This window comes from Nanorana parkeri, unplaced genomic scaffold (genome assembly GCF_000935625.1).
Source record: "Nanorana parkeri isolate BGI_ZX_2015 unplaced genomic scaffold, ASM93562v1 scaffold26, whole genome shotgun sequence".
Taxonomy (NCBI): domain Eukaryota; kingdom Metazoa; phylum Chordata; class Amphibia; order Anura; family Dicroglossidae; genus Nanorana; species Nanorana parkeri.
Window position 1 is genome coordinate 2,260,575 of NW_017306294.1, and position 21,053 is coordinate 2,281,627.

At 41.3% G+C, this 21,053-nt stretch overlaps 1 protein-coding gene across 1 annotated transcript in view; it reads left to right on the top strand.

Annotated features, from left to right (window-relative positions):
• The window catches only part of MKLN1 (muskelin 1), a 41,469-nt gene extending 26,350 nt beyond the window's left edge, over nt 1–15,119 (top strand). Inside the window, exons 12-18 of the mRNA XM_018566109.1 lie at nt 1,080–1,209; nt 9,110–9,257; nt 10,575–10,689; nt 12,345–12,484; nt 12,588–12,690; nt 12,910–12,964; nt 14,315–15,119. Of these exons, the coding sequence (XP_018421611.1) occupies nt 1,080–1,209; nt 9,110–9,257; nt 10,575–10,689; nt 12,345–12,484; nt 12,588–12,690; nt 12,910–12,964; nt 14,315–14,436 (813 nt within the window). The 3' untranslated portion in view covers nt 14,437–15,119. The remainder of the gene's footprint in view (nt 1–1,079; nt 1,210–9,109; nt 9,258–10,574; nt 10,690–12,344; nt 12,485–12,587; nt 12,691–12,909; nt 12,965–14,314) is intronic.
• The last annotated feature ends 5,934 nt before the right edge of the window (nt 15,120–21,053 follow it).

Sequence of the window (21,053 nt, forward strand, 5' to 3'; positions counted from 1 at the left end):
CCTTTTAAAATAGAAAAAGATTGAGGACTCTGTTCTCAGGAATCCTTTATGCTGAGTGTTCCTGTTCATTCATAATATGAGAACACTGTTTTGTTTACTATAACCACAATCATGAATGAACAGGAGGTGATGTAGATCATTTCCCATTCATAATTGAGGATATGGTAAACATACTAGTTCCTCAATTATTTACAAACAGTCAGCGACCACTGATCGCTGAGTGTTTGTACCGCTCTCCTTCCTGACACGGTCACAGGAGGCTGAGCGAGCAGTGTGGGAAGAGAGCCTCCTGTGACAGCGCTGCAAGCTGTCTCCGCCCACACTGCTCTCTGATCTGTGACAGGAGGCTGAGCGGTGCGGGGAGGAGAGATGCCGGCCGCTCACAGAGCTCTATTCCCACACCCCTCGGCCACCTATGACAGTTTTTCTCCTCCCCGCTGGTACACGGAGCAGCACCCAGCGGGGAGGAGAGAAGGAATGGATGCACCGCTGTATCGGCCAGCGAATGGCACTGTCAGTATTATGCCATTTTCGGCCGCTATGTTGGTGCATCCCTACTTTAAACGGTTAAAAAAATGATTGACTCTTTTACCACCTCTTATGGTTTAGTTTGCTTTTATGAAGCAAATTTTAATTTGTAAATGGGTAATATATGTAATGCCATTAGAAACAAGTGAAGTAACAAGTGATTTGAAGCATAGGTCTAAGGGCCTGTTCACATGAGATCAGGTGCTGATCAGCAGACGTGGAGCTGCTGATGCAGTGCATTTTTTCTGTCGTAAGCTGAACGGACTGCGCACGTGAGAACTGGAGCCCATAAAACACATAGGGATGCATTTTGAGTGCAGCAGCGTACGGAGCCGGTCAGCACACAAAATGGGCGTCGTGTGAACAGGCTCTTAAGGAGGGAAATGTACATTTCCAGTGAATGCAGTGAGACTTGAGTGAAGTGTGAAAAATATAAGTATGCCACTCCATGGTGTAAAATTTGAGGATGTAAAACATTCAATCTTTGACCATTTTATAAATGATCTGTTATAAACATGTTACCTACTGTTATTTTCCTACTTTTGTTCTAGAAAAACCGCTGTTTGTATGTGTTTGGTGGACAAAGGTCGAAGACCTACTTGAATGACTTTTTTAGTTATGATGTGGACAGCGACCACGTGGAAATCATCTCAGATGGCACAAAGAAAGATTCTGGAATGGGTAACTGAAATGACTGGTGATTTGTCTTCTAGCTGAGCTTCTTAAAGACAACTCATTACTACATTTTAACTTGGATTTTTTTCTTTGATTTTTAATCAAAGAGAAAAACATATTAGAATGTTGCAGTAACGAGTTTTTCCTGGAGTGCATAAATGAGTATAAGTTGTCTGATTCCACTTAACAGAGTAAAGTGGATTTGTCTTTACATCATTAGGCTCTTGCATTTCAAGTTTGGTAAAGTAGCATGGACCCTGTGTAGCTGTAGAGGCAGTCCTACACCCTTTGTCTCAGTAGAGCAAACGTAAAGCATCTTTCCAGTTTTGCAGCCAAATTGGGATAACACCTATTTTACATTTCTTGTATGTTTCTTATTCACACAGCATAACTTAAAAAAAAAAATAATGACATTTCTTCTTGCACAAAACATTCTTAATTATGAAAGAAAAGTGGTTCTCTGTACTGGATTTCCATCTGGGATGCAAGGGGATGGTGAGATTAATGTTAAAGGGTTAAAGATCTGGAAGCATTGTGTGTTAAAATGAGGAAAAGCTTAGTCTCTCGTCTTCCTAAGGGGACAGTCAGTTTGCTGTTACCCTGAGCCTTACATTTCCTAACTGCCACACAGTCGCAATGTGGCTGATTCTAGACACGTGGGGGATGGACAGTGCAGCTGTAATGGGTGCCCCGTGCTCACACTCTGCCTAATGGCTCTGATGCTGCTTGTTACAGCGTGCCCACTGCAGTCTGATCTGATCTGCCTACAGCCTTGGTCTCCCTGGAGCCATCCACTAATGACTCTTATTCTGAGTTGCTCTTCCTTGCTAGACATGCTTGCCTCTGAGTATTTCTAGTCTTCTGTTATTACTCCCAAATTAAGATACTGTTTTGGCTCTTATTGATGCATTGTGTGCCATTCTGGAACTTGAGCATTCTGTTGCTTCTACCAGTGCTATCCCCGTGTTTTTTTTTTGCGGGTCATTGAGAGCACCTAAGACTTCAAAGTTTCCATTTGAAAAGGACTTTGCTAAATAGGCAATCACTATTCTGGTGGAGGATATACCTGTCTTTAAAGTGACACTGAACTCGGGAGTTAAAGTCCATCACAGGAATGAGCTTGCAGCGGTGGCTACTTTACAACACACTTAGAGACCATGGGGAACTAAAGTAGCCACCCCCCAGAAGGAAGGACAGTGTCAGCACCAATTCAGAGATGATTTGAGGATCTACAAGCTGAGTGATACACAAATAAGATACATTTTTGTTAATAGTTAAGGTGCCTGAATGCATTAAGATTTAACTCCCGAGTTTAGTGTCACTTTAAGGATCCAACCTGTATTAGTCGGAAGCCCTCTAGAGCTCTGCTCCTGCTTGCAAGTCCTGATATTAATCCAATCTTAGCTTTGACCTTGTTTTGCCAAAACCTGGACTAATTAGGATAAGTACCTTTTTGAAAAAGGATATTGTCCCTACCGTGTTTGCTACCATGGTCATAGAACGTTTATAGCATGGAATGGTTGTAGCTTTAAACTTTTTATTTCCACTATTGCAGCCAAATTAGTAATACACCTAGTCTATATTAGTTACATGTTCCCATTCCCATAGCATAAGTAAAAACAATATTTAAATATTGCTGCTTACCTTTTCTTAACTTGAAAACTGACATTTTCTCCTGATAATGTTAAAAGGGAGGGGGGGCTTTAGAGTTAATGTTTACTAATAATTACCCTGTCTGTACTGGTGGCGGCTGATCTCATTATCAGTTGTAGACTAGATTTGAACACTCTGTCAGAACAAAGGGACTCTTGTCAGTACACATGTGAAGAACACTTTGGCTAAAGTGCTGGACTGGAACCTGCACCTAAAATGCTGTTTTTCTCCCTCGGAAAAACTTCCATCTCAATGCTCTGGGATCTTCAGTCCAGGAGTTGTCCAGCTCTCCACTTTTGTATGAGAGTCCTAGCTCAGGCCTATTTATTTGGTACCTAGGACCAGATTGTCCCTGGCTTAGTAGCTCTGGAATCCAGTTATGGAATTGGGAACTTCTTTGTGTCTTATGGAAGATCTCACAATGCGGGATCTCCCCTGCACCATCTCTTTTACACCTTGTGACTGTTAATAAAGGATTGTCTTGAGATTTTGCAAAGTGGAGTACAGGTGCCTAAAATTATAGTTTCTGGATCTAAAGGGAATTGATATTCATTTCTATTTTTTGGCTATACATGTGAGGAATCTATTTTGATATACATTTATTAGTTCTATCAGTGTGTTGCTTACAATGTTTTTGTTTTTCTCTTTTCTCTGTCTAGTTTGTAATTAAATGTATATAGGGGACAGACTGAATGCAAATTGTCTGTAACCCTTTGAAATCCATGTTCTCCCTGTGTGATTTTCTAGCTCATCTCAACCGTTATTAAAGGGAACCTGGGGCCAGAACAGACTGACCACTGACTGATCTTCAGTGCAATCAGCTTACAGTTCCTGAACTCCTTTGTAGAGTGTATTAGAGGGGATTGCCGGACTACACGGGCAGAGACCTGGTTGATTTACCTCGGTACATCACTGGATGCTTTATGGTACAACTGAGTGTGTGCAGGCATCAAGAGCAAGTAGTTTCCTGTGGCAATTGCTGACTTTAAAAAATGAAATGGTGAAGTACATGTCACCCTCTAGTGGCCAGAATACAATTCTGTTATTTACAGTGGCAGATCAAATATGTAAAATATGGACGTTGCATCAGCTCTAAGGTAAACGCTGCAATAATTTAAAGTAGGTGCCCACTGGATATGCATGACAGATTATCTTTAAATTAGTATTAACCCCTTCGTGACTGACGACGTACAGTGTACGTCGCCAGCATCGGGGCTGTTTAAACAGACTCCCGGTGACTTTTGCCGCCGGGACTCTGATTTTTTTTTAAATCCAGATCAAACAATTGTTAATGTTAGATTGGCCAGCAAAGTATTAGTTCAAATGTTTGCCCAAGCACTTAATCATCAGCTGGTCCTAACTCTCTCAACGTCTCTCCAATAAACTTCCTATTGAGTACAAGCTCACAAGGGACAGCGCAGTCTCCAGCAGTTGTTCATCTACTAGTGGGGAGCAAAGGAGTTTCTTACCATGCCCCGTCATGCTTTTGTGTTTGTGGAGACTGATGGGTCTTGTTAGCAGACATATATTATTATTGTACAGGATTTATATAGCGCCAACAGTTTGCGCAACTCTTTACAATATAAGGAAGACATTACAATTCAAGACGAGATGGTAAGGAGGCCCTGCCCATGAGAGCTTACAATCTAAAAGGGAGGGGTAAGTGATACATGAGGAGGTAGCTGTGTGGGGATGAATTGTTTGAGAATGTGATGGTTGAGTGGTTAGGTTGAGGTGGGATAGGCTTCCCTGAAGAGATGAGTCTTAAGGGATCGCCTAAAGGCAGTCAGATTGGGAGATAGACGGACAAGTTGGGGTAAAGAGTTCCAGAGGATGGGAGAGACTCTAGAAGTCCTGGAGGTGAACATGGGAGGAGTTGATGAAAGAACTGGAAAGCAGAAGGTCTTGGGGGGGAGCGTAGGGGACAGTTAGGGTGATAAGTTGAGACCAGGTTGGAGATATAGCTGGGGGCAGATTTGTGGATGGCTTTGTAATTGGTTGTTAATATTTTGAATGTTATCCTTTGGGCTATTGGAAGCCAGTGCAGGGATTGAGGGTTGCAGACACTGCGGTTGGTTAGATGGATGAGTCTAGCAGCTGCATTCATGATAGACTGAAAGGGGGATAGTCTATGTTGAGGTAGGCCAATGAAGAGGGAGTTACAAAAGTCGAGACATAAGGGTGACTAGCCGATTGTGCAGGAAGCAAAAACCTTAGGGCTCCATTGACACTTAAGCGACAGAGTTTGAGGCGGATTCTTCAGAAGTTTCTATGAGCGTTTTATGTACATCGATGCACATTTTGTTAAAGAGTTTTCAGTGTTTTTTTTTTTTTCGTGTTTCAGCTTATGCTGTCCTCCATTTTGTTCCCATTGTTTTTTTGCAAAGGTTGGTGCTTGTTGGACAAACGCATGACAAAACGCTAGCAAACTTTGTTTCCATTGAAGTCTATGGGCCAAAAGTGCAGACATCTGCAGAAAAGTAGCTCATCTACTTTTTCCAGCAACAGGGATTTTGCTACAGGTGACAGGAAGCTCAGGTGCTAATAGGGGCCATTGAAAACAATAGCGTTCCTTTGGGCGTTCTGCTGCAAAACGCCTAGGTGTGAACAGGGACTAAACATCAAGAAGCGGCATTCATTGTAGTAAGTGATTTAAGCAGCATTCCAATGGCTTAAAGGCTTTAACTCTACTATCGCTTTAAAGAATAAAGTAAACTCTCTTTACCTTTTACCTGCTTCACTTGATAAGCATTTGCAGATTCTACTGGTGACTTTTGTGTTGTATTATGCCTCAGCTTGCTAGTGTCCAATCATTCATAGCTACAGGAACAGGCTGCCATCTGCTATAGGTTATATTTGAGATTTCCCAAACTTGGCAGTCAGGAAGATGTTGCGAGAAGGCATTCTGTGTAGTAGTCTCCTTTAGGGATCTGCTTTTACCAAAGACATGTGATTTATTTATAAATGATCTACCGACAAATGGCAAAACCATGATTGCAGAAATATTGTGAAATCTCCAAATAAAATCCTTTTGGGCAGAACATTATGTTCTCTTCAGTTTATTAGTTCCGAAACAGTCTGCTCTGAGGCAAATAGATTATCAAGTGAAAATTGTTCTAGTAAATGGAAGGTTTAGTATATAGGATATGTACACACGTACACACACGTACTCACACACACACGTACTCACACACACACGTACTCACACACACACACGTACTCACACACACACACGTACTCACACACACACACGTACTCACACACACACACGTACTCACACACACACAACACACACTTACACACACACTTACACAAAATTGTTCTAGTAAATGGAAGGTTTAGCATATAGGATATGTACACACACACACACACTTAACACCCCTGTCGGATATCTGTTCCTGTAGATGAATCCATCCAGCACCAGATCCTCCACGCCTCAAAAAAACACAATTTTAATGAGGTCATATAGTGGAAGCAAGCATAAGATCATCATTTTGGCTTCAAATGACCCCTTTCTCAAGGTGATAAGCAAAGCATTTGCTTGTGAGCTTCCAGGTTTCTGCACATTAAGGGATCCCTACTTTATTAAAACCTTAAATGGTTTTTGGTAGAGAGACACTTTAATGTAAGCCATCTGCTGTTTTGGATGTCATAACAAAACCCACAAAGCTCTGTGGTAAAGACTTGTATGACTGTCATTTGCACATACAAACCAGAAGCATGCAGCAGATGCCCAGACAACATCTGAACATAAAGTAAAGTACAGAAAGCAGCCCACAGGAACCCAAACTAGGGCAGTGTGATTTCAAGTTAACATAATGCTGTGCAAAAAAAGTGTGTTTTGTTGTATAGTTTATCATCATACTTAAAGCATCACTAAACTCAAATTAAGAAAAATGACTGTACCTTTTTTATATTTTTCTTGTCGTTGTACAGCTCTGAGTGCTCCAAAATCGGTTTCATTTTTCCTGCCAGAGGGTGGCTACTTTTCTTCTCCATGTCCCCTATGGGAGCTGAAAAGTAACCACCCTCTGTGCTGGTACATGTGAAGGACTACAACATGCTTAGGGTGTGTCTTCTCAGTCTCCACCCACAAATCCTCTCCTCTAGACTCTGCAAGGAGCTGAGAATTCTTCAGTTCTCCCACACTAATATATGATCTTTGATTTCTCTCCTCCTGGATCACCAGTGTGGAGGGAGGAGAGGAGATTCACCATGTGAGTTGTCACCAGCCTCATACTTCAGAGTCTCGGCTCACATGCTGAATCTGGTCACAGAGGAAATGCTCCTACATTTGAAATAAAGTTGTTTTTCTGTGTAGATTGTTGTAAAAGTGATTGTTGTAGATTTGTTGTCAGTAGTTTTGATCATTCAGAACATTGCAGAGGAGATTACAAGCAGTGATGCTGTCAGTGTGTATAGTGGGGGAGGAGGCAGCTGTGTGCACTGAGATGATTCTTCCCTGTCTAATGGGAGTTGTAGTTATGGCTGCAACTAATTGTTTTCATAAACGATTAGTTGGCCGAAGTTTTTTTTTTTTTGTTCCGGATAAAAAAAATGTACCATTTAGTTTAAAATAAAATACACATGCAGCGTTACAGACATAAAGTTTACTTCAGAATAAAACTGCATGCACATTTTTTGCAATATCACTGCACTGGAACACGGCATTGCAGTACCGCACGTTCCAGTGCATGTGATCACACTGGACGGGAGGTGCATTTGGGATGCCATTGACATGAATTATAACTCACGTCAGCAAAATTTGTCAGGCCGAAACTGAAAATGACTTTTCCCACTTTTTTAAAAAAAAATGTATTATATAATTTTGTAATATATTTTTTTATGTTTTTTATATTAGACACTTTAGCTTCATGGATTTAAAATGTGAACTATAAAACTCTAAGCCAATCTAATAAAATAACCAACCTTTTATTTAAAACACCCCAAAATTGGCACAAAAATAATAAATATGAATATTCATGTATACACACTAATATATAATCGCCCAGTCATTAGTTTAGTGTTAGAGATTAATATTGGCCCAAGAATTATTGCATGTGTAGCGCAATCGTTGTTTCGTATGTGGTGCATCCAACTTGTTTCTGTTTAGTATGTGTGTGTTCGTGGGGTTGAGGCACTTTACATTTTTTTTTGCTCACAAGCCCCCTATGTGATAGCACATTGGAGGTGACAGGTTCTCTTAAAGGTGACAGGGATTCAATTAGACCCCTATTGTCACCTTTCCACTTTAATAGTTTTGTCTAGGGAAAGGACACCTTTCACAGCATACAGTGGCTAGGAGGAGCAATAGCCAGCCTGCTATTGGATATTTCAAATTACAATAGCAGGCGGGCTATTGAACCCGTCTGCTGTCAATCAGCAGAGTAGGGAACTGAAGGAGAAGGTTATTTCAGGTCCTCTGCTGGTTGACAGCAGGCAGTGGGCGGTTGCTATAGTCAGCCTGCTTTTGACTATTGCAATTTAAAATATCCAATAGCAGGCTGGGTATCGTTTCCAGCCACTGATGGAAGACTTCATGCCGGCTTTATACCCCAGGCAGAGGAAGGGGCACGCAGGGAGCAAAGACGGCAATGGGGCGGGCAGCAGTGGAGGGTTGGGGGGCGACAGCGGGGGAATAGAGAGTCACCGCAGTCTCTCCTCCCCGCTGGTGCCGGCTGCAGTGTTTTGTCCCTGCTGCCTCTGCCGACACAGGCAGGGAGAGCAGCAGAGATTGAAAGGGACACGGACCGCTGCAGCCAGCACCACCTTGGAGGAGAACGGAGGATGCAACTAATCAATAATGAGAATCGTTGACGACGATTCTCATTATCGATTTTATCATTTTGTTTTTATCAATTCATTGTTTCAGCCCTAGTTGTAGGCAAAGAAAGATGTGCACGTGACCAGAATCAACATGCACAGCTCTTTTCTAAGTGATAGGAAGTGAGAGTGGAGAGAAGAGCAACGTGAGCGCGCGCAGCAGACTTTCTAAACAGATTAAAAGAGTAAGACTTTGTTTTAAAACATAAATGTGGCTTTGGAGACTGTTGTGTAGACGTGTACTAGGAGCGAAAAAGCTGAGGGTTTTGTGTCACTTTAAATATTTTTTGGATAGTTTCCTTTTTCGAGTTGTGCAGCGTGCTAACAAGTGACTTTCCAAAATGTAATAGCAGTTTATTTGTCGCTTCAGTCAAGAATGTAAGAAAACTGATTCATGTAACTGCTTTTAATTAGCATGCTTTATTTGCAGTTCCAATGACTGGTTTCACTCAGAGAGCCACCATTGACCCAGAGCTGAATGAAATCCACGTTTTGTCAGGTTTAAGTAAAGACAAAGAGAAACGGGAGGAGAATGTGAGGAATTCCTTCTGGATTTATGACATTGTCAGGAATAGCTGGTACGTATAGACATACATGGATTTCTGTATTCATCAAATTCCTGTACAGAAATGCATCTTAATGTGAAGCATTATAAATCGGCACCTATAGCTAAATGAACCCCAAACTATTATATATTCCATGTTGTACAGAAATTGCTGCTCTGGGCTCTGTTGTGGAAATTTTATTAGGATGTGTTTTTAGTGTATTGTAATGTTTTGTCATTAGTCTCTGTGTCTCGGTAAATAGACGCTGGGGGATTAATCCATTGGAGGAGATTTCTTATGCGCAGCGGAGCTGTGTCTTGGCGAATGTATGGACGCCGGCTGGGGCCCCCCGTGCAATGCATGGATTTATTGGCTTGCGTGGATACATTGTCTTGAACGCAGTATATGAAAGGAACGTGCGTTTGTTCTCTCTGGTGTGCCTGATCAACACGCCTGAGATGACATAACGTTGTCCCTGTGAATGAGCGCGCATGAGAATCCTAGTAACGTTATGTGGCATTGCTCACTGAGCAACGTGGGATAAAGTCACTCCGGTGGTCATTGATTGTTACTACATGTGAATTGTTAGCTGACTCCTGTTCACTTCCTGTCTGACATCACTTCCTGTCTCGCTGTTTGAGACACCCCTTCCTGTCTGACATCACTTCCTGTTGGGCAGGTATAAACAATAAACATACCTGTGCTCAGGTCTCTTAGCATGGTATTATCGAGCAAGCAACATCTGTCTCCTGACTCTACATGACTCTATAGAAGGAGATATTTCCAGTCCTTGCATAAAGGAGCGTAGTACAACGGGGGAAATTCTTTGTGTTTGGCGCAGCTTAATGCGACATGGATTTGTGCGTTGAACCAAGTGAATTTCCATAACAGCTCCCATTGTGGCATGACTGAATATCTGAGCATTTGTTCATGTGATGATAGCTGAAGGGAATGAGTTCCTCATAAAATAAAAGAAGCTTAAATGAGATGTTTTTTATCTGCCCAGCTGTCTTTTTTTCCTTTTTGTGTTTGAATATTTCCCCCCCCCCCTCCCCCAACTATCCCACTCAAAATCACTCTCTAACTCCAATCTCCAATCAAATATTTGGATCCCTGGAAGCTCCAGCTGCTATACTGGCCTCCTCTCCAGTGCTGTCCCATGCAAATGTGTGTCTCCTTTTGGTGTAAATGATGCTGTGGTCTTCAGCTCTATCCACAGGCAGAAATAGCCTACCATATGATTTAAAGCATGGCATAATTTGCAGGGGGGGCTTCTTTCGTAGGTTTCTATTTTTCTTCTTGGCTTACATCTTGGTTTTTTTTTTGTTACTGTTGCAATTTTTTTTTCAGGTCTTGTGTGTATAAGAATGATCAAGCATCAAAAGAAAATCCAAACAAAAGCCTTCAAGAGGAGGAGCCTTGTCCGCGATTTGCACACCAGCTGGTTTATGATGAATTACACAAGGTATTGTCGCTATGGGCAGTACATCGGTCATGAGAGATGCATGCAGGCTTCCATTGGCCTCTGAAAATGCTGGTTGTCTTGTTTTAATATTGTTCAGACATTCATTTACTCCAGCCATGCAGTTAATAATCTTAAAAGAAGAGACCACCAATGGTAGCCTCACTAATTCTTTAACAGGTGTACATTAAAGAGCAAGTCCACTAAAAATGCTTTTGTTTTGGGTGACCCGTGGCAGGGTTCAATCTGCCACCAGTTTATTGGACACATTGACAAGATCATCCCTCACGTTAGCTTCATTTGTGGCAAACCTCACTAAGCCATATAAGTGATTTTCGCTTGGCTGTGTTGAGTCCTGTGTGTTGCTGGGGTAAACCTTGCTGGGGTGTGGGTGACAGCGTTGCTGAGATTTGATTGGTGGTTGTAGGTATTTGCATAGTAACTTCAACAGCGACATTGGGTAGCACCTATTATTCAAAAAAAGAGGTCGCTTGGATACAAAAAACATCTTGATAACTTGATTTGAGCCCATATCCATGTAAAGCTATTAACTTAAGTCTCGATTGCAACATGATATCTTATTAAATCTAATTTGTGGTGTTTTAATAACTTCTTGCTAAGTAGCATAATGACCCATTACATTTACACTACACATGTATGTAGTTGTATGCTCTTGCATTTTGTAAAATATGGCTTGTGAAAAAGTGGAGGGAATGCCTTTTTTTCTTTCTTTTAAATCAGGAAACACTTTGTTCTGCAGGTTACTTTTATCAACACATTACTGGCACAGAGCTGAATATTCTAAAAGTACGTAGATCAGGAAAGTGAAGTTGAAGTCAGAACGTCTGATCTGCTTGTGCATCCTGATCTGCTGACTTGGAAAATATTGAAGCCATGCAATATTTTTTGAAAGTTACATAATTCCAGCCTTCATACTTTTTTTTTTTTTTTTTTTACTGTGGGTTTCCTTTTAGAAACAAAGAATGATTTGCACAACTCCACCCACTAACTTTACATAATGAACTCCCTATAAATTGGCTTTTTAAGGAGGTAGTAGTGCACTTCACAGTATTTTTGGAGGAAGAATAGGGGTTGAGAGAGATAGATATCTATCTATTATTATATTATATTGCTGCTCACTAGTTTCTACCTCGATATAAGCTACAGTATTTGTTTCACTGATGAGGTCTAGTGCTTTCCATACACGTATATCAGTGATTTGTCTTTAGGTTAAAAATAATTGCATATTTATTCAACAAGCTTTATGTGTAGTGCAATCGATTTTCAAGGATTCATCTTAAACGAAAAAACAAGTGCTTGCACAGATTCTCTCATGCTTGGTGCTGTTTTTATTTTCCACAAACTTAGTTTAGGGTTGGTGACTTTTTCTTTGATAAATTACATTGATTCACAGCATTCAAAACAGTGAATGCATATAACTGTGTGTACTATTAAAACCCTGAAGAGGCAGCCTGTTGCCTCATTATTTTAGAAATAGGCAGGAAGGAAGCTATGCAATATGTTGTAGGAAGTTCATTCCTATAGGAAGTACATTTCGATATTACATATATTGCATACTATTTGTTGCACTTGCACAAAATCTTTGTACAGTGTGTTTAGATGTCTTTAATAACTGCATATTTTTCTTGTTGCGTAAGGTTCATTATCTCTTTGGAGGAAATCCAGGGAAGTCCTGCTCTCCAAAAATGAGGTTGGATGATTTCTGGTCCTTGAAGTTGTGCCGGCCTTCAAAAGACTACTTGCTAAGACACTCTAAATATCTGATTAGGAAACACCGGTAAGTGCATTTTTAGCCTATTGATAGGATTTGCCCTTTTTGCCATCTATGCCTTGATATATTTTAATTGAGATGTGTTGTCAAACGTTTTAAACTGTTACAGGTTTGAAGAGCGTGCACAAACGGAACCCCTGAGTGCGCTGAAATACCTGCAGAATGACCTGTTTGACACAGTGGATCACTCTGACCCTGAAGAGACTAAGGAGGTAAGGAGATATCTAGCATCTCAGAGATCTAGTCTTATTCTGATTATAGTGTGGTGTATCAGAGCTGTCAAATGGTACACATTGGTTAGTTATAATGACTGAGAATACAAAACCTTGGCATAGCTTCATATAAATGGCAGAGGTACATCTTTTGGCTTATAAAAGTAACAATGAGTTGCTGTTGAGTATGCTAAAGCCGTATTTCTTTCCTCATTTCAGTTTCAGCTTCTTCCCTCTGCACTTTTCAAATCCAGCAAAGAATTCACTCCTCTTGGTAGGTAAACTTGAAAGTAAAATATACAGCAGACTTGTGTGGAAAATCTGTACTGGCATGTTATAAATTCTTGGTTTGGCAGTGTTTAAAATGAATTTTGTCAGGGTAAAAACAAAGGGGCTGCATTGCTGACCTTAAAGGGGTAAGCTCAGTCTGTCATCCTAATTCTGGTTTCATTATCTAGTGAGTCACTGACCTGGAACTAAACATTTGCATATCATGTGCCTCAATACCTGGTATGCTCACGCTTGTTCCAGATCAGTGATTGACCAAGTAGTGAAGGATGGATGAGGAATATGCTCTCCTGGAGCTTGCACTTTTACAAAGTCAGTTCTAGCTACCCTCATGTTTCTGATCGGGTATAGATCTTATTTTACAGTTTGATATCCATTTGAAATACGCAGATAATAGCTGATTTACCTGCAAAAGCTTTTTGTATGTCCGTCCAACTACTCCTGAGATGTACTCAGCCCTGATAGAAATCTGAACCAGTCTGGTTACCTGGCTTTTCTCTACTGCAGTTTAGCAACACAGCTAGGTCACCTCCTGGACTTGTGTATGTCTAATCTATATATGCACCTATGTGTCTTCCATGCGTGTGTATGCCTTCTATGTATCCATATACACTATATCCCTACTCCCTTCCTCTTATCTAGCCTTTCCTTTATACACCATTTACTGCCAGTCACTCACAGTGGAGGGATTTTTGAATGGCTGTTCTGATGATCCCCGTTACATCGATTTAAAATAATAAGTTGTGTACATCTATCTAGTGGCAGGTAACTCAACAGGTTTCTTTTGAGGATACAGCGGTTATCATTGTGTCTACAGTCAAACATTCCTTTATGACCCTGAAATAACACAGGCCCAACTGCCAACTATATACCCATACATCCCAAACCTATCTTGCAAGCATACTTCTAACCATACAGATGCACCATAACGTATAACATTGGGGAAAGGCCATATGCCCCAGGACTGAAAAGAAAAATCTCACATTTTGAGTGCCACAATGATGACAGTAATAGAGGGTAAATCTTCCATTGGGGGGACACATGATGACTGTCTAATGAAGATTTCTTTCATTTCCTATGATGATTTTGGGACAGGAAGCAATATCTCTGCAGTGGGACATGACTAATTTTTGGGTTTGAACCCTTTCCCTGTTCTATCCCAAAAAGCAAAATGTTACATTTTGTTTTTAGATATAGTTTTAAGGTGAAGTGGCTGTTTTAGGGACAGGAGAAATGTTATCCTGTCGTGCGTACCTAGTCTTTATGCATGACTTGCTCTATTGATGCTCACCGATCCAGTAAGATTTTAATGCTTTGTGTTTTACTTTATTAATAGGGTTCTCGGATGTTGACCACACATATGCTCAGAGGACGCAGCTCTTTGATACACTTGTCAACTTCTTCCCAGACAGTATGACCCCACCAAAAGGCAACCTGGTCGACTTGATTACACTGTGATGAACTGTTGAAGGAGAGCAAAACCTTTTAATCTGCTTTTGTGTTATATGTATAATTGAAATTGAAGCTGGAATGCAATTTGTGCACAACAAATTGAACATTGCTTTTGTGGTAAATATTGAACTCTGTAGGAAGAGGTTGATTACCTCTTGCTGCCAAAGGTTAATTTGGCTGAAAGTTTTTTTTTTTTTTCCCTTTTGGTAAAATGGTTTACATGTGTAAAATGATGTAATGTAGCATTTTTCTCCTATTTCAAATGCTATGTTTTCATGCTCTCTTAAAAGGCACCCTATGTTTGTGGGTTGGCCTTTAAGCATTGAAGTTAATGATGAGCATTGCCCCTATATTATATATATTTTTTATGTTCAACTAGATTTGAAGGGGCATAGGTGTATGTTATAGTAACATATGAAAGTGAAGCTTAGTCATGCATGACGAGGAAATTGTGTGAGAATGAAGAAGTGAGATACTATTGAGTGACCTCCTGTACAGCTACTGTATTTTCTGTATAAAGAATGTGAAATATAAATATACTTCTTTTTTTATTTCGAGTTTTTCACAGCCTTTACTTTGAATATGAAGATATGGGTTGTAAAATTGAGGTATAAGCCAAATCTAATAGTCCATATTGTGTATTTGAGTTACAATGAGACTTTTATTCATAATCCATATATATTGAACACATTGCTATCTATTTTATGTCACTGAGCTGCACATGCATGATTTATTCTGCATAAAATCAATTGTTTGCATCCTACTTTTTTTACCCTAAAGGAGTACGTATTGCTAACGGAAAAACATTTTGTGCATGTGTGTGCATTTTGCATTGTACACATCACCATAGCTACATTATCACTGAGAGACACTAGTATGTACAGTAGTATTTGCTGCAGCGAGATAGGATGATCCAAAGAACAGATTAGAGATTGTGACTTCCTTTTTCGTATTATCAATGCTGCTTTTTTAAAGCCACCAAAACTGAGATCTTCTGTAACATTGTTGCAGAAATCTATAACCTGTCAGTCAGAGCCCCAAATGGAGTTGCATCATTTTTCTGGAGTCTTTAGCTGGCTGTTAAGCGGTCTCATGGGCAATATGACATTTTAAAGGTATTTTCTAGGAAAAATGAAAAATATCTGCTTGCTTCTTCTCGATGTTTTAACATAAGGGGTCCTTCCTTGCAGTGTCAAATGTATAACTGAATCTAGAGCTGCGATTTCAGGCTTTACCTACAGCACTACTAACCGCTGGTAATATATGGTTTTGTGGAGCAGCCATATAATTAAATTTTCTTGTTTTTCATTTGGTGAGATGTATAAAATGGGATGGGGAAAGTGATCCTCCTGTCGGTTATCAAGTTAATGTTGGAGATGCAGACCCCCATCTGCAAGAGGGATTCCAGACTGAGGATTTCCATCTTGACCATATATGCCATTTTAAGTAAACTTTAAGCTCATCAAAGCAGATCAGGTTATCGTGGTAATGCTGGAAAGTGTAATAATTCTCGTGGGGTTTCTCCAGCTTTGTAGAGTCTCTTGATTTGATATTGCACACTATAAATAGGCCTTTGTTTATTCTACACTCACCCACCCCAAGATAATTAACAGTCCAGTAAATGAGCCAGTCTCGGTGGCCAGTAGAGGCTTGTGTATTGGGCATGTTGAATAGAGGGAATGGGTGGGGCTAGGCAGTGTCTCAGACCAGAAGTAGTGTTTTTTTGTATAGGGTTGGTTTGGGATCCTGGGTCTCCTCATGCCCGACAACTAATTGGAAGTATAACACCAGTTATCTGCATTTTGACACTCTTTAGTTTGAGCACCTGACAGGTCAGATCTAAAAGTCTGTATCTGTATTTGACATCTGTACACCCCCCTTCCTTTTCTTACTGATCTCAGGAAAAGAGCAGATTTGTCTAGGATGAACTTTCCCCTGCCTGACGTTATTATTCCCTAGAGATGAGACTCGAGACCAGCATCTGGCATTGTCCGCGCCAGTGCGTAAACAGTGAATCTAAGCTGAATCATGTTAATTGAGGTAGAGAGCATAAAAGGAAAAGTTGGCATCTTCATACCACCATGTGGTTATGACCAGCTTTACCTATAAACTTGCAAAAAAATAAACTAATATTAGGAACAGCTTTGGCAAGTTTACGTGTCTTGGCTTCCTTGTTTCTCTTTGAATATAATGTGCAGGAAGGAAGCCAGTGTACAGCTCTTGAATAAATGGCTCAGAAAAGCGTTATTGCCACTTAACTTTAAAATGGATATTTCGTTTGCTTGTCATGAAGGCCATGTATAGGTGCTGTTCTCACCGGAAAGAATTCTTCTTTTCTGGGAAATAGATTCATCATAATGAGAAAACTCAAGTTTCCCCTTTAATTCTTATGCTAGGATTAACTGTTTTTCAGGAGGCTGCAAATCCTTCACGTATCTTATCATTTTCATCTCATATTTTATGCTAGGTTGTATTGTGTGTAGAAACTACCATGTACTGCTCACTGGCATAAGGAAATTCAGATATTAAAGGAATATTGTAAATTGGTAATCTTATGTGGATCATTTTTTAGTTTGACTGGATGCTCGTATCTCTTTTTATACATGGGGAATTTTTTTTTTGTATTCATACCTACGGAGAGACAGTCATGTGTTCCATTGGCCACACCATAGAAATTATTAGGGCTTTTTCATCATGTGTACAGAAGTAGTCTGAGACTGGCCAGCAAGTTAGCAGTGCCATCTGTGCGTCTCCCCTTTGGCTGCACAGCATGGTTCTGGGAGGAGCATGGAGAGGTGAGTATAAAACTTTGTGGGGGTGAGGGGGTTTAACTTAAAGGATAACTGTACAAAAGCAGGGTTATGTTTTCAATTCTGTTGATAGTAGGAAATGGCAGTTTGAGGGGTGGACATATAGTGTATATATTGTGCAACAAGCTTTTCATTGCTTTATGCAGCAATGCACAACCTAGGTGAGAATTTTTAAGATTCCTAGCCACTTCCCCAGCCATTTGGAACACAAACGTATTTCCCTTCTGCTTACCTAGCTACATATTATGTCCTGTCCATTAGTTTGCAGTTGTATATGATCATATTTCAGATATTTTTACTGGCTTAACTTGTTGAAACAATTTTTGCCTGACAGTGTTCTTTAGAGGACACTTGCCAGCATAGAAACACAGGTGTAATTGCAGACTTGCTTTTGAAGGCCCAAGTTTTGGGGCTGTTAGCCTTGCTTCACTACATACAGAGTTAGTCCCAGAACAAGCAGACTTGGTGTCCAGGCACCTGATGTTAACATTTCCCCTCACTGTTGTATATTGGTGACAGTGTTTCTGCTGACCTAATTTTCAAACAAATTCATTGTTTTAACAAATTCTTAACCAGTTTAGTATCAAGTTGTTTATATGCCCATGCGCCATTGTGACCATCTGCCTAATTTTGTGTAGATCAAAACAGCTGTGACCCATAGAGGTGTGGATTCCACTAGACCTTTGAAGCTATGCTGTGGTATCTGGCACAAGCTAGCAGTAATAAATCCTTTTTAAGTCCTGTAATTTGCGTGGTGGGGCCTCCATGGATTGGACTTGTTTTTTTCCCAGCAAACCCACACATGATCAATTGAATTGGAAGCCCAAGTCAAACTAGTGTTCCTCAAACTATTCTTGAACCATTTTTGCAGTGTGGCGCATTTATCTGGCTGAAAGAGGCCACTGCCATCTGAGAATACAGTTTGCATGAAGGGGTGTACTTGGTCAGCAACAATGTTTAGGTAGGTGGTACATGTCAAAGTAACAGCTACATGAATGGCAAGATCCCAGGTTTCCCACCCGAATATTACCCAAAGCATCACACTGCCTCTGCTGGCTTGCCTTCCCATAGTTCATCCTAGTGCCCTCTCTTCCCCGGTTAAGTGGCAAACATGCACCCGGCCATCTACATGATGTAAAGAAAACCTGATTCATTAGACCAGGCCACCTTTTAATTGCTCTGTGGTCCAGTGCTGATGCTCATATTCCCATTGTAGGTGCTTTTGACGGTGGACACCGTCAGCATAGTCACCCTGATAACTGTGGCTATAAAGCCCCATATCTAACAAACTGCGATGCACTGTGTGCTCAAACCTTTTTTATTTTTGTAAATTCTTTATTTAGAAACATGAAGAATATGCAAACGAGTACAAAACAATCAGTCCCACCTTTTATAGAAAGAAACAAAAGGCCTCTGAAAACAGCAGCAAATGGACTGACACAAATGCGATAACAGTGTAGGCACATTCCCTACATGAAGATGCACTGTCGCTACTCACCAAGCGTCTTCATCTTTCAATTATATATAACAAAAAATAGTGAGCATAATACTAACAAAGAGTGGAAAAATTCCAGGGAGAAATCAACCTCCAGACCTGACATAATGATGACCAGCATTGGAAGAGTCAAGAATCGGGAAGATGTGAGAGAAAGAGATCAAAAGGAGGAACAGGAAGGTGGTTCAGCACTGCAATGATCCCCAGGCCCCCACCACCGCGACCTATGCCTGGTATATATGCATGCGGGCAAGAGAACATCTGTTGACAAGAACGGAACACATAGTACTCTGCAAAATAATGCATCTTGCAACACCCCAGAAGAAACCATTAAAAGGCACGGCCGCCTATCAGCAAGTCCCGATAGCATGGGTTAGGGGCAAGAGGACCCAAGGCGTGCAACCAAAGAAATAGTAGAAAGAGTAAATAGGCACGAGAAGGTACAAAGACTATATAGATAAAGAAAAGGAGAGGACAACACTAAAGACCCCAAATACGGTCACAAATTGCCACCTCACCGCAGGGGGAAGCAGTCCTATGTGGGGGGACATTGGCCCAGCAACATTTAGAATTGTACATAATGGGGTACCCCATAATAAAGGAAACCTATGAAATACAGGCAGTCCCTCTATCACGGAGGCCTCGGTAAGAGCAACAGTGGCTGGAGCCAATTAAGTAACAATAAGTAAAGAAAAGAAATTGACTCGTATGGAAACTCCACTAAACATTTCCCACAGATATTCCAGTCACTGAGCAAGATACGGAGGGGACAACGCAGGGTCCATGGAGACCAGTCGGAACCCACCAAAAAATGGGAGTATGGAGAGATTATCAAGAAGGGAAGGGACACAAATTCCTCTAGTGAGCTTCAGCGGGCCCCCGAGCTTCCAAACCAGGGCCAAAAAACTGCTCACAGGATAAACCGGCGACGTAAGTAGACGTGCACTGCCAAAAAATTAGTTTTGTTTCGTTTGGATTCGGATTTGTATTATTTCGGGATTCGGGTGTGAAAGTCAATTCGGATTCGGACGAAAATCGTTAGCGGTAGTTCGTTCCGTTTTCGTTTCTTATTCGTTCGTTCGTTTGCAGCAAAGTGACATTTGAGGGGGGGAAAATGTTTTTCTCTAATGTCACTTTGCTCCAACAAACGAAACGAAACGAACGTTCCAACGAACTATCGCTAACGAATTTCGGAAACGGAAATTCGGATTCGTTTGCATTCCTTATATCTGTAATTCGGATACATCCGAAAATCCGTCCGAATTTCGATTCGAAACGAATCGCACATGTCTAATTGTAAGTAAAAAAGAGAGGAGATCACGAGAGGCGGTCCCCAACCGCCCGGGAACATGAGAGTTCAGGTCAGAAAACTGGTCTAAGTAGTAACCCAAAGGAGTACTCATCCAGGTAGGCAACAGCTGTAACGATCCTACAGTTCGTTGGAAGATAGTGGCTCATGAGAACGAGAAGTTGGTCGTCTTGGTAATGCTGCTGAGGAAAACTAAAAGATGAAAGGCGATGTCCAGTCCGGAACAGAAACCGCCGTGGTGTTCAAGAGAGCAAAGGGATCCGGGAGCTGGTCTGGGTAGCAGAGTAGGAATGTGGTGGAGGCCTTACGAATGACCAAATGGAACGAGAAGCCCCAACGGTAAGTAGCCCCCAAGGCAGTGATCTTCTCCAGTACCAGATTCAAAAGTCGCTGCATCGGAAGTGTGTATCCAGGATAATATGAATTATGCCTCCGTCAAAGTCGAACGGGCCCATCTCCCATGCTCGGCAAAGAATATCCTCCTGGTCAGCATAAAAATTCACTCTGCAAAGGATGTTGGGTGGTTGGGAGGCCTCATCTCACTGTGGGCGCTGACGTCTATACTCTTGTCGAGCTCCGACTCTGTATCCGACTCCCTGCCCAAAGTCCGATTGAAGATAGACTTGTCGGCAGGTATAGTAGCCTCAGGGAATCTTCAGATTATTTCGCCTGCTGAGATTTTTGAGGTTGTCCTGCTGTCAAGTAGTCAAGAAACCACGGTTCTTGGTAGGGGACCCCTCGAGTTGTGTGACCCAAGACTCCAGGGCCACCTGAGCAGATTCGGTGTTCTCCAGACGAGGCGAGAGCAAAGATATAAAGTATTTTACCACCTTAGGTTCTGCCCTTAAAAGTTGCTGGAGCTTGGATGAAAAGAGGAGCCAGTCCTGTTTGGTAGTTAAACCCACCAGCAGCGGTGAAGCCTAGGGTACAAAGGAGGAGGACTCCGATCGTGAGGCACACTGTCTGCGCACCTCCAGGCTCGGATCATCAGGATGAGTTATACCTGGCC